General features: G+C 40.3%; 1 protein-coding gene across 2 annotated transcripts in view; it reads left to right on the top strand.

Annotated features, from left to right (window-relative positions):
* The window catches only part of VIPR1 (vasoactive intestinal peptide receptor 1), a 461,909-nt gene that overhangs the window by 368,060 nt on the left and 79,145 nt on the right, over positions 1–14,704 (top strand). For both annotated transcript variants that reach the window (XM_089689032.1, XM_089689033.1), the window contains exons 7-9: positions 3,995–4,148; positions 8,174–8,234; positions 8,862–8,928. In XM_089689032.1, the coding sequence (XP_089545158.1) occupies positions 3,995–4,148; positions 8,174–8,234; positions 8,862–8,928 (282 nt within the window). The remainder of the gene's footprint in view (positions 1–3,994; positions 4,149–8,173; positions 8,235–8,861; positions 8,929–14,704) is intronic.

Here is a 14,704-nt window from a genome sequence, read left to right as displayed (position 1 = left end):
TATCCCACTTTGAATGACAATTGCGCGGTCATGCAACACTGTACCCATATGAATTTGTTTTAGCATTTTTTGAGACAGATAAAACTTTATTTTGGTGGTATTTATTCACCGCTGGGATTTTTTTTTTTTTTTTTGCTATATAAATGAAACAGTCCAAAATTTAAAAAAAAAAGTGTTTTTCTTATAAAATTTAGCAAATCTTTCTTCATGAATCTTGGCCAAAATGTATTCAGTTAAAAAATAACCCAAATTAGTTTATAACCAAAAATGATAATTTTCAAACAATTTTTTTACATTTTTATTTTATTTTTTATATTATTATTTATGGGTTTTTTGTTTTTTTTTACATACTGTCACCCAAGCAGTAGTGTCACACTGTACTACTTTTGGGGGATGATGAAGATTTTTTTTTTTTTACACTGATTGCGTTTACACCCATAAAGGCTGTAAAAGCAATCATGTCTCCTTCTCCCTGGCTGCATTCTTGCAGCCATTGAGAAATACTGTGAGAGCTGTGATTGGTCATGGCTTGTCACATGGTACAAGGCTGTTGTGAATAGCCCTGTACCATGTGACCTCTGTGATCATTCACATATTTCACACATAGTAAGCAATGATGTCAGGAAGTGACATCTTGCTACACCTATTCATGTGATCACTGATTGGCCAATCAGTGATCACATGATCGGGACCTCACACAGAGGTCCTGTACAGTGATCGGTCTTCTGCTGTGTCCAAATGACAAAGTGGGCACCGGATCTCAGGGAGCGTGCACAATCCAAAATGGCGGACGCCGTTTATGAACGGCAACCCGCCCCTGCACTGCTGCCGTCCGGCCGTTTATATACAGCGGCCAGACGGGAAGTGGTTAAGCTGCAGATAGAGGTGCTCACCTGCCATTGTCCTAATGCTTTGCTTCATGCCGAAACAATTACTGGCATGTTCAGCGACCAGAAAAAACTCAACTGGACCTTTTAAAACTTATGCCGGCCATACATGGGTTGAAATTTGACCGACTTTTCGTCCGAAAATCGGACCTAAGAATAATTGGACGATTTTAGCTCTGCTAGTGGGTCAACGGCACCGACCTATATTCATGGCTCCTCCCCTTTTCGGTGATCGGGAATGTTGGAAGATTCATGAAAAACTACCGATTTTCGACTCGATGGTCAAATCGTACAATTGTTTTTCTGAAAAGAATATGCGCATGAGCCGTGACCAGTGACGCAGAAAACTTGCATTTAGTAGTCGATTTTATCAGCGTTTCAAACGCTAAACGTGGCAAATCACGTTTATAAACGTTTGCAATTTAAATTTTTTTTTTAACTCTTCCAGTTCCCGATGCTGTCCAGAGCCTTTTTTCATCATAAAAAATGCATGCAAAGCATTTTCAAGGTGCTCAGATGGACAAAACACTGAACACAGGATGTTCCTACCAAGCTTGTCACACATTGTAATGACCAATTCACACCTCAGGCCTTTCCCACCCTTGGAAACAAAAGATATGTTAATGACCATTCACACCTTAAGTTCCTCATGAAGACCCCCTGCCAGATGGCCTTAATGACTCCCTCCACCAGACACCTTCCCACCCTTGGAAACAAAAGAAAAGTTAATGAGCAACTCACACTTAAGCTAATCTCAACAAATACTGCTGTCTCTGCTTATGTATTTCTCTGAAACAGTCTCAATTGAGTACTGATGTGCTACTTTTTTTATTTGCAGTAACATACAATTTTGAGAATAAGCTTTCGGGGTATGTTCTCTTCTTCAAGGTCCAGGCAGTACTACTTCACAAAGCAGAATGTTAGAAGAGATGTTGAGAGGGGGAGAAAAAAAACCCCAGAAAGAAACACACACAAACAAATGTACAGTTGTGTTCAAAATAATAGCAGTGTGTTGAAAAAAGTGAATAGAGCTGAAAATCCTTCTAATAGCTTTTATTTCCATCCACACAAATGCATTGGGAACACGACACATTCTATTCCAAATCAAAACATGAAGAAAAATACATCAAATTTGTGTTTTTCCTCTAAAAAAATGAAAAGTGAATATTAGACGGTTCAAAAAATCGCAGTGTTTGTATTCTTCTTTACAAACTCAAACATTCACTATATAAACTGAGAAATGTTTGAAGATTTTGCTTTCCTTTGAATGACTTCATGAATATTTGGTTGTAGTCGCACTGTTTCTGAGAACTGCTGTACATCTGTGTTGCATGGAGTCACCCAACTTCTGGCCCCTGTGATCAGGTATTCCAGCCCAGGATGATTGGACCATATTCCACAGTTCTTCTCTATTTCTTGGTTTTGCCTCAGAAACGGCATTTTTGATGTCACCCCACAAGTTTTCTATTGGATTAAGATCCGGGGATTGGGCTGGCCACTCCATAACGTCAATCTTGTTGGTCTGGAACCAAGATGTTGCACGTTTACTGGTGTGTTTGGGGTCGTTGTCTTGTTGGAACACCTATTTCAAGGGCATTTCCTCTTCAGCATAAGGCAGCATGACCTCTTCAAGTATTCTGATGTATTCAAACTGATCCATGATCCCTGGTATGCGATAAATAGGCCCAACACCGTAGTATGAGAAACATCCCCATATCATGATGCTTGCACCACCATGCTTCACTGTCTTCACAGTGTACTGTGGCTTGAATTCAGTGTTTGGGGGTCGTCTGACAAACTGTCTCCGGCCACTAGACCCAAAAAGAACAATCTTACTTTCATCAGTCCACAAAATGTTGCCCCATTTCTCTTTAGGCCAGTCAATGTGCTCTTTGGCAGATTGTAACCTCTTCAGCACATGTCTTTTTTCCAACAGTGGGACTTTGCGGGGGCTTCTTGCAGATAGCTTGGCTTCACATAGGCGTCTTCTAATTGTAACAGTCCTCACAGGGAACGTCACACCTTCTTTCATCTTCCTGGAGCTGATTGTTGGCTGAGTCCGCGCCATTTTGGCTATTCTTCTATCCATTCCAATGGTAGTTTTTCGCTTTCTTCCACGTCTTTCAGGTTTTGGTTGCCATTTTAAAGCATTTGTGATCTTTTTAGCTGAGCAGCTGATCATTTTCTGCACTTCTTTATATGTTTTCCCCTCTCCAATCAACTTTTTAATCAAGGTTCACTGTTCTTCTGAACAATGTCTGGAACGACCCATTTTCCTCAGAATTTCCTCAGCTGGGTGTACCCGGGGGCCGCAACCTGGTCTCAGCTTGCTGCAACTCCATCCCCACCATCAGAGGCTCTGGTGAAGAAGCAGGCTGGGGATTAGACTCCGCATCCTGGGGAACCCCAAGTTGACTACAAGGGCTGTCGTGACATTTCTCTCCTTTCCAGTTCACAGAACAAATTGTAGTTTTAAACCTAATTTCCAGATTCACTGTTAAGCCAGGTCCCTGCTTGAAGTATGTTTCAATTCCCAGCAATGTAGTTTTACAACTTGCATGGATTCCACAAAACATGGACTATCAGGGAAACTGAGGAAAGGTTTTTTTTTTCTTTGTTGGGCAAAGTGGTGCTAGGGCATAATTGTTGCTTTATGGTTGAAAGTGATAAAATGCATTTTTCTTCAAATGATTGCAGTCTCAAGACTTCCTAACAGCCCCTAAAGTATAGCCAAAGGCAATTTTTTTCTTTTTTTAGATTTAGAGTGGTCAGGGGTTAGAACCTTTAAGGGCCCATTCACATATAATTGCTGCATTGTGGTAAGCTTACATATGCACAGTAAACAAATTGAGTTGAGGCATCCCAGTTAGAGTAGTGAAAATCAGATATGCGCTGTTTTTTTGTTTTCTTTCTGAAGCAGCATACCACAAGGATAATAAATATGAAATATTCATGTGTAATTTAACTTTGACTCTTTGACTACAGAGAACCTAATTAGGTGAGGATCCTGGCATAGAGGGCTGGCATTGGACACATCTGGTGTGGAGTTTTGAATCTACTGATTTTTAATATCTCACCTCTTTTTACTATCATATGTTTTATTCCAGGCTGGATGCAAAGCTGCAATGGTGTTTTTCCAGTACTGCATTATGGCCAACTTCTTCTGGCTTCTGGTTGAAGGCCTTTACCTCCACACTCTGCTCGTCATCTCCTTCTTCTCAGAGAAAAAGTACTTCTGGTGGTACATCCTTATTGGATGGGGTAAGTAAAATATTTAAAACAAGTCTTCAGATTCATGGGCAACCATTCAATGACACTTGGGATTCTAGAACACTGTTAAAGCAACGCTGTTGCTAGATTAAAAATTTTAAAAAGGTCTTCCTTTAGAATTAATACTTATCTGTTGTGCTATTGATTTTCACACCTTTGAAGAGCTATGAGGGTGGTAGGACACATAGGAGACAATGGATTGAACTGCAGCGGGCAACAGAGGTCCAGACACCCAAAACCACCCAGAAGTGTTGTAGGTCCTTAAGGTTCCCCAGTTGCCAGAACTCTATAAGGGAGCAAATATTGATGGTGCACATAACAGGTGAGTATTAGCTCCTTTCTTTACAGAAAGACTCTTTCTAAATAGTTTCATCTGGTGACAGAGTCACTTTAAATAAACAGATCAACACACTCCTCTATTGTTGCACCAGCTGACCTTACTTTGGAGTATTATCAATCAGACGAGTTTCGAGACCTATTGCCATCTATTTTGCTTTCCCCTTTAATAGGTGTTGGCATTTGATGACTTTCCACTCCACCAATGTCCTCCTTTTCCATTAATATGAAGCTAAGCCCTATTCACCTGTCACATGTTCAAAGAGCGTTTACTTATTGGTCCCAAGTTGCAGTTATTGGGCAGGAAAGTGGCATTTGGATAGAACTTGGATCCAGGATTTGCCCTTAAATTGGTGAAATCAAGCCCTTAGTAACATAATGAAGCCAGGATCAGAAAGGCAGGCAAGTTGTGATGTCTACGTTTATGAGGGACATTTACAAGTCTAAAAAGGTCGGCAGGTTTACTGTATCAGTGGCAAAACTTGAACAAGCAGAAAGCTCATTGAAGCTTGCACCTGGTTAATATTGGTGCACTAGTCCTTTTGGAAAATGACAGAGCTTGCATACTCTGAAGGGTCAAGAGGTCTCAAATGTTAAACAATACACCATAAGGCCAACATTTTTGGACATCTGACCATTTCAAAACCAGTTAAACTATAAAGAAAATCATTCCATGAGATTTTGGAGTGTGTCTGGGGGAATTGATGTAATTTCCAGCCAAAAGAGCATTTGTGAGGTTAGGTACTGATGTTGGATAAGGAGACCTGGCTCACATTGAGGGTTTCAGTTCATCCCAAAGGTGTTCAGTAGGGTTGAGGTCAGGGCTCTGTGCAGGACACTCTAGTTCTTCCACACCAAACTGGTCAAACCATGCCTTTATGGAGATGTTGGTTGAGAAGACATGACCTGTTCCAATTCATCCCAAAGGTGTTCAGTAGGGTTTAAGTCAGAGTTCTGTGCAGGACACTGGAGTTCTTTCACACCAAACTGGTCAAACCATGCCTTTATGGAGATGTTGGTTGAGGAGACTTGCCTTTTTCCAATTCATCCCAAAGCTGTTCAGTAGGGATTAAGTCAGGGTTCTGTGCAGGACACTCGAGTTCTTCCACACCAAACTGATCAAACTATGTCTTTATGGAGATGTTGGTTGAGAAGACCTGACTTGTTCCAATTCATCCCAAAGGTGTTCATTAGGGTTTAAGTCAGGGTTCTGTGCAGGACATTCTAATTCTTCCACACCAAACTGGTCAAACCATGCCTTTATGGAGATGTTGGTTGAGAAGACTTGACCTGTTCCAATTCATCCCAAAGGTGTTCAGTAGGGTTTAGGTCAGGGCTCTGTGCAGGACACTCAAGTTCTTTCCTATTAACCTGATCAAACCATGTCTTTATGGAGCTGGCTTTGTGCACAGGTCACAAATACATATAGGCCCTCCCCCAACTGTTGTCATAAGGTTGAAGGGGGACAACTGTCTAAAAGAGCCTTTCTCAACCTTTTCAACATAGTGGAACCCTTGAAATACCTTTCTGGCCCTGGGGAAGCCCTGCTAAATATGACTATATCTACAACTCATGATGCACCATGGTGTGATGCTCAGTGGGAAGAATGCACCTTACACTTGTGGTCATTGGGAAAAATTGCTCCCTTACAGATAGCTGAAGAACAGTGGTGTCAGTGGGAATTTATCTGAGAGGCAGAAATAGCCATTGTTCAAGGAACCCCTAGCAACCTCTGGAGGAACCCTAGTCGAGAAACCCCAGTCTAAAATGTCTTTGTATGCGGTATCCTTAACCACTTGAGCTCCTGAGGATTTACCCCCCTTAATGACCAGGCCTCTTTTTGCTGTTTGGCGCTGCACTAATTCAAATGATAATTGCGCGGTTATGCAATGCTTTACCCAAACGAAATTTACGTCCTTTTTTTCACACAAATAGAGCTTTCTTTTGATGGTATTTTATCATCTGTGCGCTTTTTATTTTTTGCGCTATAAACAAAAAAAACACAAACATTTTGAAAAAAACAATATTTTCTACTTTCAGCTATAAAAAATATATTGCAAACTCAAAGTTAGTCATAAATTCAAGCCAAAATGTATTCTGCTACATGTTTTTGGTAAAAAAAAATCCCATGCATTAGCGGGCAAACTGGTGCTATATGGGAGGGGCGCTAACACTATCGGAAGTCACCAGTGACACTAATACAGTGATCAGTAAAAATCTGTTCACTGCAATCAATGACACTGGTGACAGGGCAGTGAAGGGGTTAACTGGGGGGGGGGCGATCAAGGGGTTAAATGGGATTACTGGTGTACTGGCGGGCAAACTGGCGCTATCTGGGAGGGGTGCTAACACTATTGGAAGTCGCCAGCGACACTGATACAGTGATCAGTAAAAATCTGTTCACTGATCAATGACACTGGTGACAGGGCAGTGAAGGGGTTAACTCGGGGGGGGGGGGGATCAAGGGGTTAGACGGCATTACTGGTGTATTGGCGGGAAATCTGGCGCTATCTGGGAGGGGCGCTAACACTATCTGAAGTCGCCAGCGACACTGATACAGTGATCAGTAAAAATCGGTTCACTGATCAGTGACACTGGTGACAGGGCAATGAAGGGGTTAACTGAGGGGGGGGGGATTAAGGGGTTAATTGGGATTACTGGTGTACTAGCGGGCAAACTGGTGCTATCTGGGAGGGGCGCTAACCCTATCGGAAGTCGCCAGTGACACTGATACAGTGATCAGTAAAAATCAGTTCACTGATCAGTGACACTGGTGACAGGGCAGAGAAGGGGTTAACTGCGGGGGGGGGGGTGATCAAGGGGTTAAATGTGACCTAGAGTGTTCTAACTGTAATTGTGTAGTGTTTTACTCACTTTTACTGTTTCTTCTTCTCTGTCTGGAACGGAATGTGTCCAGGCAGAGAAGAATGACATCATATCCTGTCCTGTGTAAACTTCAACACAGGACAGCATAGGACAGGGACCGATCATCTGATTTCAGCCAGACATCACTGGCTGAAATCTAATGATTGATCCCTCCGGGATCAAATGGTGTCACCCGCGGGTCGGCGGGAGCGCGCGCGCACCCCCTGCCAGCGAAAATGTCGGGGAGCGCGGAACCCGTTTTAAAACGTGGTTTTGTGCCTGAGTGCCGCCCTGCACACGTATATATACAGTGGCAGGGCGGCAAGCGGTTAACAGTACCCATCTCTGGAAATATCTGAATGTTTTGGTTCCTCATTCTTTTTATACTATTATTATTATACAGTATTTATATAGCGCCAAAAGATTTGCTCAGCGCTGTACATTATAGTGGGGGACAGAACATGAGACAATACAGTAACAAAACAAAACACGAGGGGTTCGAGGGCCTAAAGATAGTTGTGATAGTGAGGTGTCTACATACCTTTGCCCATATAGTGAAGGTACTCCTGAATTCCTTGCAACAAGCATATTCCCTTTTTATTCCACAAACCTCATTTAAAAAAAACATAAGAATGCGCTTGGGAAGTATGAGTTTCATAATGGAAGAGGTTTACAGATCAATACAGAGAATTCCCGGAACAATACGACTACCCCCCGACCTCCGACAAATTATCTCTGGCACGTAATCAATAGCTATAGCAGTGTATTTTCCAAATGAATTTCACTCTGACAAGCGAAATGTATTTTATCTGTAGGTGCGCCATCTGTATTTATCACAGCATGGACCCTAGCGAGAGTTTACTTTGACGATACTGGGTAAGAAAGCTTTTCACTTGAAACAGTGTTTCTTTTATTCTGAAAGCTGTGCTTAAGATATATATTTACTTTGCAGTGTTCATACAAGTATCTTTTACTGTTCCTTTTTTTCTCCTACACAAAATTATGTTAATGTATGATTTGTAAAAAAAAAAAAAAAAATGCATCAGCAAAATTGCTGAACCAGAAAATGCACTAATGCAACCCCTTTCAAGAGCCATATTTCAGCCATGTTGTCACCCGAAATCTATTTATTATAAACAGAGCTGTCACAAGACGTTGATTTGTCGGAAGACGTTCATAGTGGACTGCAACGTCTGCCAAAAATGAATTTACTTCATATATCATGACCTATTTTATAATGTATGATATCAAGGACATGACCGCTACAAGACCAGGAATGGGCCTAGTAGGTCGTTACGACCCGTTCTCTGCTCGCCGTTTTGCGTTTTTAAAAACCTCGTTACAAAATTGGATCTGGGCGTCGAGGTTTGAGTTACCCTCAGGCACTGAGGGGTTAAGCAAATCCAAACCAGTTTGGCTCATTGTACCCATGTTAGAATAAAGTTTTTATTTCACTTGTGTCAAAAACATTTGTGGTTTTATCGCCATGTTATCTCTACGCAGGTGCTGGGACACAATCGAGTCCCACCTCTGGTGGATCATCAAAGCTCCAATTTTGGTCTCCATATTGGTAAAGTATTTTACAGTCACTCTATTGAATATTTGTACAAAAAAGATATAAATAACTAAATTGTCCATTTCAGTTATACTGAGTGTGTTCTTTCCATAGGCAGACTACAACTAACATTAAACATGGCCCATTCATAGATATCGGAGATTACTTAACACAATGGTTGCTTAATGTGGAACTGTGAGGGGAAAATCCAAAAAATGTTGTATGACTTGGTGATCCTTCCATTAACTCTGTTATGTTTCAACTTCCCAACCACGGCACCTCCTGCCTGGAATTTGCATGTTCTCCCTGTGCCTGCGTGGGTTTCCTCCGGGTACTCCAGTTTCCTCCCACACTCCAAAGACATGCTGGTAGGTTAATTGGCTCCTGTCTAAATTGGCCCTAGTATGTGTATGTATGAATGTAAGTTAGGGACCTTAGATTGTACGCCCCTTGAGGGTTAGGGACTGATGTGAATGTACAATATATATGTAAAGCGCTGCGTAAATTGACGGAGCTATATAAGTACCTGAAATAAATAAATAAAACTTCTTTTTCCTGACCAAGCTGTCTGTCGAGTCAAGTCTAGTTGTCAATTCATGTCTAGTTGTCAAGTCCATCTAAGTTTGCTAGTGCCTCTAAGGCTGGCTATTAGGCATGTGCAGTCCGTTTCGTTCTGAATCGAAATCCATGCAAATTTTTCATTATTTGGAGATTCGGGTGTATTCGGATTTCAGAATTACAATCGTAAGTTCGTATTATTGAAACAAAATTTTGTCCGGAATTCTAATCAAATTTGAAAATGAAATTAGATTTGAAAACACGAATAGAATAAAATAGAATAGAAAATAAAGAAATAGAATAGAAAAGAATGCACTAGAATATAAAAGAATAGGATAGAATAGAAAATAATAGAGTAAAACAGAATAGAAAATAAAAGAATAGAATAAGATAGAATAGAAAATAAATGAATAAAATAGAAAATAAAATAATAGAATGGGAAATAAAGGAATAGAATAGAAAAAAAATTATATAATGGAAAATAAAGGAATAAAATAGAAAAAAAAAATAATAGAATGGAAAATAAAGGTATAGAATAGAAAAAAACATAATAGAATGGGAAAATAAAGGAATAAAATAGAAAAGAGAATAATAGAATGGAAAATAAAGGAATTGAATAGAAAAGAAAATAATAGAATGGAAAATAACAAAAGAATAGAATAGTATAAAAAAGAAATAGAATAGAATAAAGCCACCTTCGAAAATTGCAAAAGAATAGGTTAGAATAAAACAGAATAGAATCAAAAAGAAAAGAAAAAAATCGAATATAAAATAAAGGAATAAAATAGAAAAGAAAATAATAGAATGGAAAATAAAGGAATAGAATGGAAAAAAAATTATAGAATGGAAAATAAAGGAATAAAATAGAAAAGAAAATAATAGAATGGAAAATAAAGGAATAGAATAGAAAATTAAATAATAGAATGGAAAATAATAAAAAAACAGAATAGTATAAAAAAGAAATAGAAGAGAACAAAGCCACCTTCCAAAATTGCAAAAGAATAGATTAGAATAAAACAGAATAGAATAAAAAAGAATAGAGAAAAACGAAAGAAAAGATAAAATAAAAAAATAGACTAGAAAATAAAGGAATAAAATAGAAAAGAATAGAGTAGAATAAAAATCGAAAGAATATACCCGTCTTTCAAAGTTCAAATTTTGAATAGTATAAATTCCAATTGGAAAAAAATAGATTGCAAAAGAATAGGATAAAAAAAACATTAGAACAAAATAGACTATAACCATCTTCCATAATTTGAATTCGATACTTTTTGAATCATTGGAATTAAATTCAATTCGACTGAATTTGGAAAATTTTAATTAAAAACGAACAAACAAATCAAAACTAAACAAATTCCGAAAATTAATTAGAAGAATTGAATGAATTTAACTAAACAAAATTATTTAAATAAATCGAAAGGAAACACATGTTTTCATTCTGCACATGTCTACTGACCATACATGAGACCATTCAAATCCATGAGAATACAATGATCAGCGATTGGGACGTTCTGTCCTGCAGACTCAAGAGGAAGTAAAGGATATCCCCTTTTAGACAGTTGTTACAGGGACCAGTTTCCCTATTGGAAGATTTCTCCTCTCCTCCTGTTTTGGGGGCAACTCAAAATGTTGGATTTGCTCTCACTTTTATTGGTGGTCCAAGTAAATCTCCCCAACATGGACAAAGACAGCGATAAAAACCTCGACCCCCATTTACACCTAACATGAGCATAGCCAGGGGATTGTATAGACCTGACTCAGTACAGAATCAGATGTTTTTGTCCCCTTATGCTGACCATAGACAGGTTGAAAATTGGCCGTTTTTCGGCCGATTTTCGCACCGATAGTGGGATAATTGGTCGGCTGTTCGGGGTTTTGGCACATTTTTTTTATCGGGCATGGGGGAAAATTTGCGGCCGATTTTGACAATCGGCCGATTTTCCCAGCAATGATGGACAAATCGGCGGATCATTTTACCGATAAAAAATCTGCGCATGAGCCGTGACCTGCATGAAGAAGAAAAAGAAGAATTCCAGTCCGCGATTATATTTTATATGAAAAAGTCTTGCGGTTGCAACAATGTATCCATCTGTATCCAAATAATGTATTACAATGTTTTTATTTGGATAGAAATGGATACATTTGTTGCAACCGCAAGACTTTTTCATATAAAATATAATCGCGGACTGCAATTCTTCTTCTTCCTTCTCTTCCTTCTTCCTCCTTCTTTCTTCTTCCTCTTCCTTTTTCTCCTTCTTCTTCCTTCTTCTTCCTCCTTCTTCTTCTTCTTCTTCCTCCTTCTTCTTCTTCTTCTTCCTCCTTCTTCTTCTTCTTCTTCCTTCTTCCTTTTTCTTCTTCTTCCTTCTTCTTCCTTCTTCTTCTTCCTCCTTCTTCTTCTTCCTTCTTCTTCCTCCTTCTTCTTCCTTCTTCTTCCTTCTTCTTCCTCCTTCTTCTTCCTTCTTCTTCCTCCTTCTTCTTCCTTCTTTTTCCTCTTCCTCTTCCCCTTCTTCTTCCTTCTACTTCCTCTTCCTTCTTCTTCTTCTTCTTCTTCTTCTTCTTCTTCTTCCTCTTCCTTCTTCTTCCTCCTTCTTCTTCTTCCTTCTTCCTTTTTCTTCTTCTTCCTTCTTCCTCTTCTTCCTACTTCTTCTTCCTTCTTCTTCTTCTTAGTCCTTCTTCTTCCTTCTTCTTCCTCCTTCTTTTTCCTCTTCCTCTTCCTTCTTCTTCTTTCTTCTTCCTTCTTCTTCTTCTTCCTTTTTCTTCTTCTTCCTTCTTCTTCCTCCTTCTTCTTTCTTCTTCTTCTTCTTAGTCCTTCTTCTTCCTTCTTCTTCCTCCTTCTTTTTCCTCTTCCTCTTCCTTCTTCTTCTTTCTTCTTCCTTCTTCTTCTTCTTCCTTTTTCTTCTTCTTCCTTCTTCTTCCTCCTTCTTCCTCCTTCTTCTTCCTTCTTCTTCCTCCTTCTCCTTCCTTCTTCCTCTTCTTCCTTCTTCCTCTTCTTCCTTCTTCCTCTCCTTCTTCCTCTCCTCCTTCTTCTCCTTCTTCCTTCTTCTCCTTCTTCCTTCTTCTCCTTCCTTCTTCTTCCTTCTTCTTCCTTCTTCTCCTTCCTCCTTCTTCCTTCTTCCTCTTCCTCCTTCTTCTTCCTTCCTTCTTCTTCTTCTCATTGTATGGTGTGCTCCCCTGTCTCTGCAAGGGACTGAAGTTATGGGGTTAATGCCGGCCATAGACGGGACAAAAATCGGCTGATTTTTTTTAATGTTGGTGGTAACATCGGCTGATCAAACGACTGATTTTTTGTTTTTTTTTTGTTTTTTTTAAATCGGCCGATGTTCAACCCATCTATGGCCTGCATTAGGCTTTAAAATGGGAGTGCCCGAAAGCCCACATAAACATGTTTTTCTGAAACTCTCATTAAAGTCTATGGGGACAGAAACACGATTCTGCTTCACATACAGGCAACACAACAGGTATGACTGGGCCCATTGAAAATAATGTGATTCCTCATGGTGCGTTTTCAAGTGTGAATGGGGACTTTAGGAGAGGTTCTAATCCCTTACCACTCTTATCCAAATCCCCCCGAAAATGTTTTTGCCTTTAATTATGCTTTAATGTGTTATTATGTAACTTCCAGCGTTTTAATCAGAGGAAGATCTGGGGGGGGGGGGGGTCGGGCTGATGCAGAAATTATCAGGAAAAGGCCATTTTCAGGATTGGATCTGAATGTCGTATCTCAAACCACGTGAATCTTTTTCTAATTACCAAAGCACTCAGCACATAGGACTAAACTGGGTGTCACTAGTTCTCATTGACAGATTTTGGGGAAGGGGTGAGAAGTTGTGGAGGGGTTTTATGAAATGGTTGTGATGACCACATAACATTGCCGTTCTTTATGTTTCAAACCGTTTGATATAATTATACAGTCAGATCTGAGCATAAAACTCATCAATGTATTAAAAAAAATCTAAGCAGAGATGAGCACAATGTTTGATCTTTTTCCTGTTGAGTCGTTAGTGGTAACATTGGTGTAAGAAAGCAAAAGGTTTGGCCAACAGGTTCGATTAAAATTAGACACCAATTTGTAATTTCCTGCTGCTGTAAATCAGGGGTCTCCAAACTTTCTAAACAAAGGGCCGGTTAAGTGTCCATTAGACTTTAGAGGAGCCAGACTGAGGCTAGTAGGGTTAGAAAATGCCCCAATGTCAGTGGAGTAGACAATGTTTAGTGGTCAACAGGAGTAAAAAAAAAAAAAGGAATTACATAGCACCTATGATCAGTAGCTGGAGGACTAGTGTCCCATCATGGGTATTAGTGGCAGGACTAGTGCCCCATCAGTGTCAATGAAAGGAATAGTGCCCCATTGTTAGTGGCAATGGAAGGAATAGTGCCCCATTGTTAGTGGCAATGGAAGGAATAGTGCCCCATCATTGGCGTTAGTGGAAGGAATAATGCCCCATCATTGGTGTCTGTCAGTGGGAGGAATAGTGTCCCATGATTGGTGTCAGTGGGAGGAATAGTGCCCCATAATTGGCATCAGTGGAAGGAATAGTGCCCCATTGTTGGTGCCAATGGAAGGAATAGTGCCCCATCATTGGCGTCAATGGGAGGAATAATGCCCCATCATTGGCATCAGTGGAAGGAATGGTGCCCCATCATTGGTGTCAGTGGGGGGAATAGTGCCCCATCATTGGCGTCAGTGGAAGGAATAGTGCCCAGTCATTGGTGTCAGTGGGAGGAATAGTGCCCCATCGTTGGTGTCAGTGGGAGGAATAGTGCCCCATCATTGGCGTTAGTGGAAGGAATAATGCCCCATAATTGGCATCAGTGGAAGTAATAGTACCCCATCATTGGCGGTAGTGGAAAGAATAGTGCCCCATCATTGGCGTCAATGGAAGGAATAGTGCCTCATTATTGACGTCAGTGGAAGGAATAGTGCCCCATCATTGGTGTCAGTGGGGAGAATAGTGCCCCATCATTGGCATCAGTGGAAGGAATAGTGCCCCAATGTTGGTGCCAATGGAAGGAATAGTGCCCCATCATTGGCATCAGTGGAAGGAATGGTGCCCCATCATTGGTGTCAGTGGGGGGAATAGTGCCCCATCATTGGTGTCAGTGGGGGGAATAGTGCCCCATCATTGGTGTCAGTGGGGGGAATAGTGCCCCATCATTGGTGTCAGTGGAAGGAATAGTGCCCCATCATGGCGTCAGTGGAAGGAATAGTGCCCCATAATTAGCATCAGTGGAA

The sequence above is a fragment of the Staurois parvus genome, unplaced genomic scaffold (genome assembly GCF_062004578.1).
Source record: "Staurois parvus isolate SC_StPar_1 unplaced genomic scaffold, SC_StPar_1.0 ptg000467l, whole genome shotgun sequence".
In the NCBI taxonomy this organism is placed as follows: domain Eukaryota; kingdom Metazoa; phylum Chordata; class Amphibia; order Anura; family Ranidae; genus Staurois; species Staurois parvus.
This window is presented reverse-complemented; position numbering and strand designations above follow the sequence as displayed.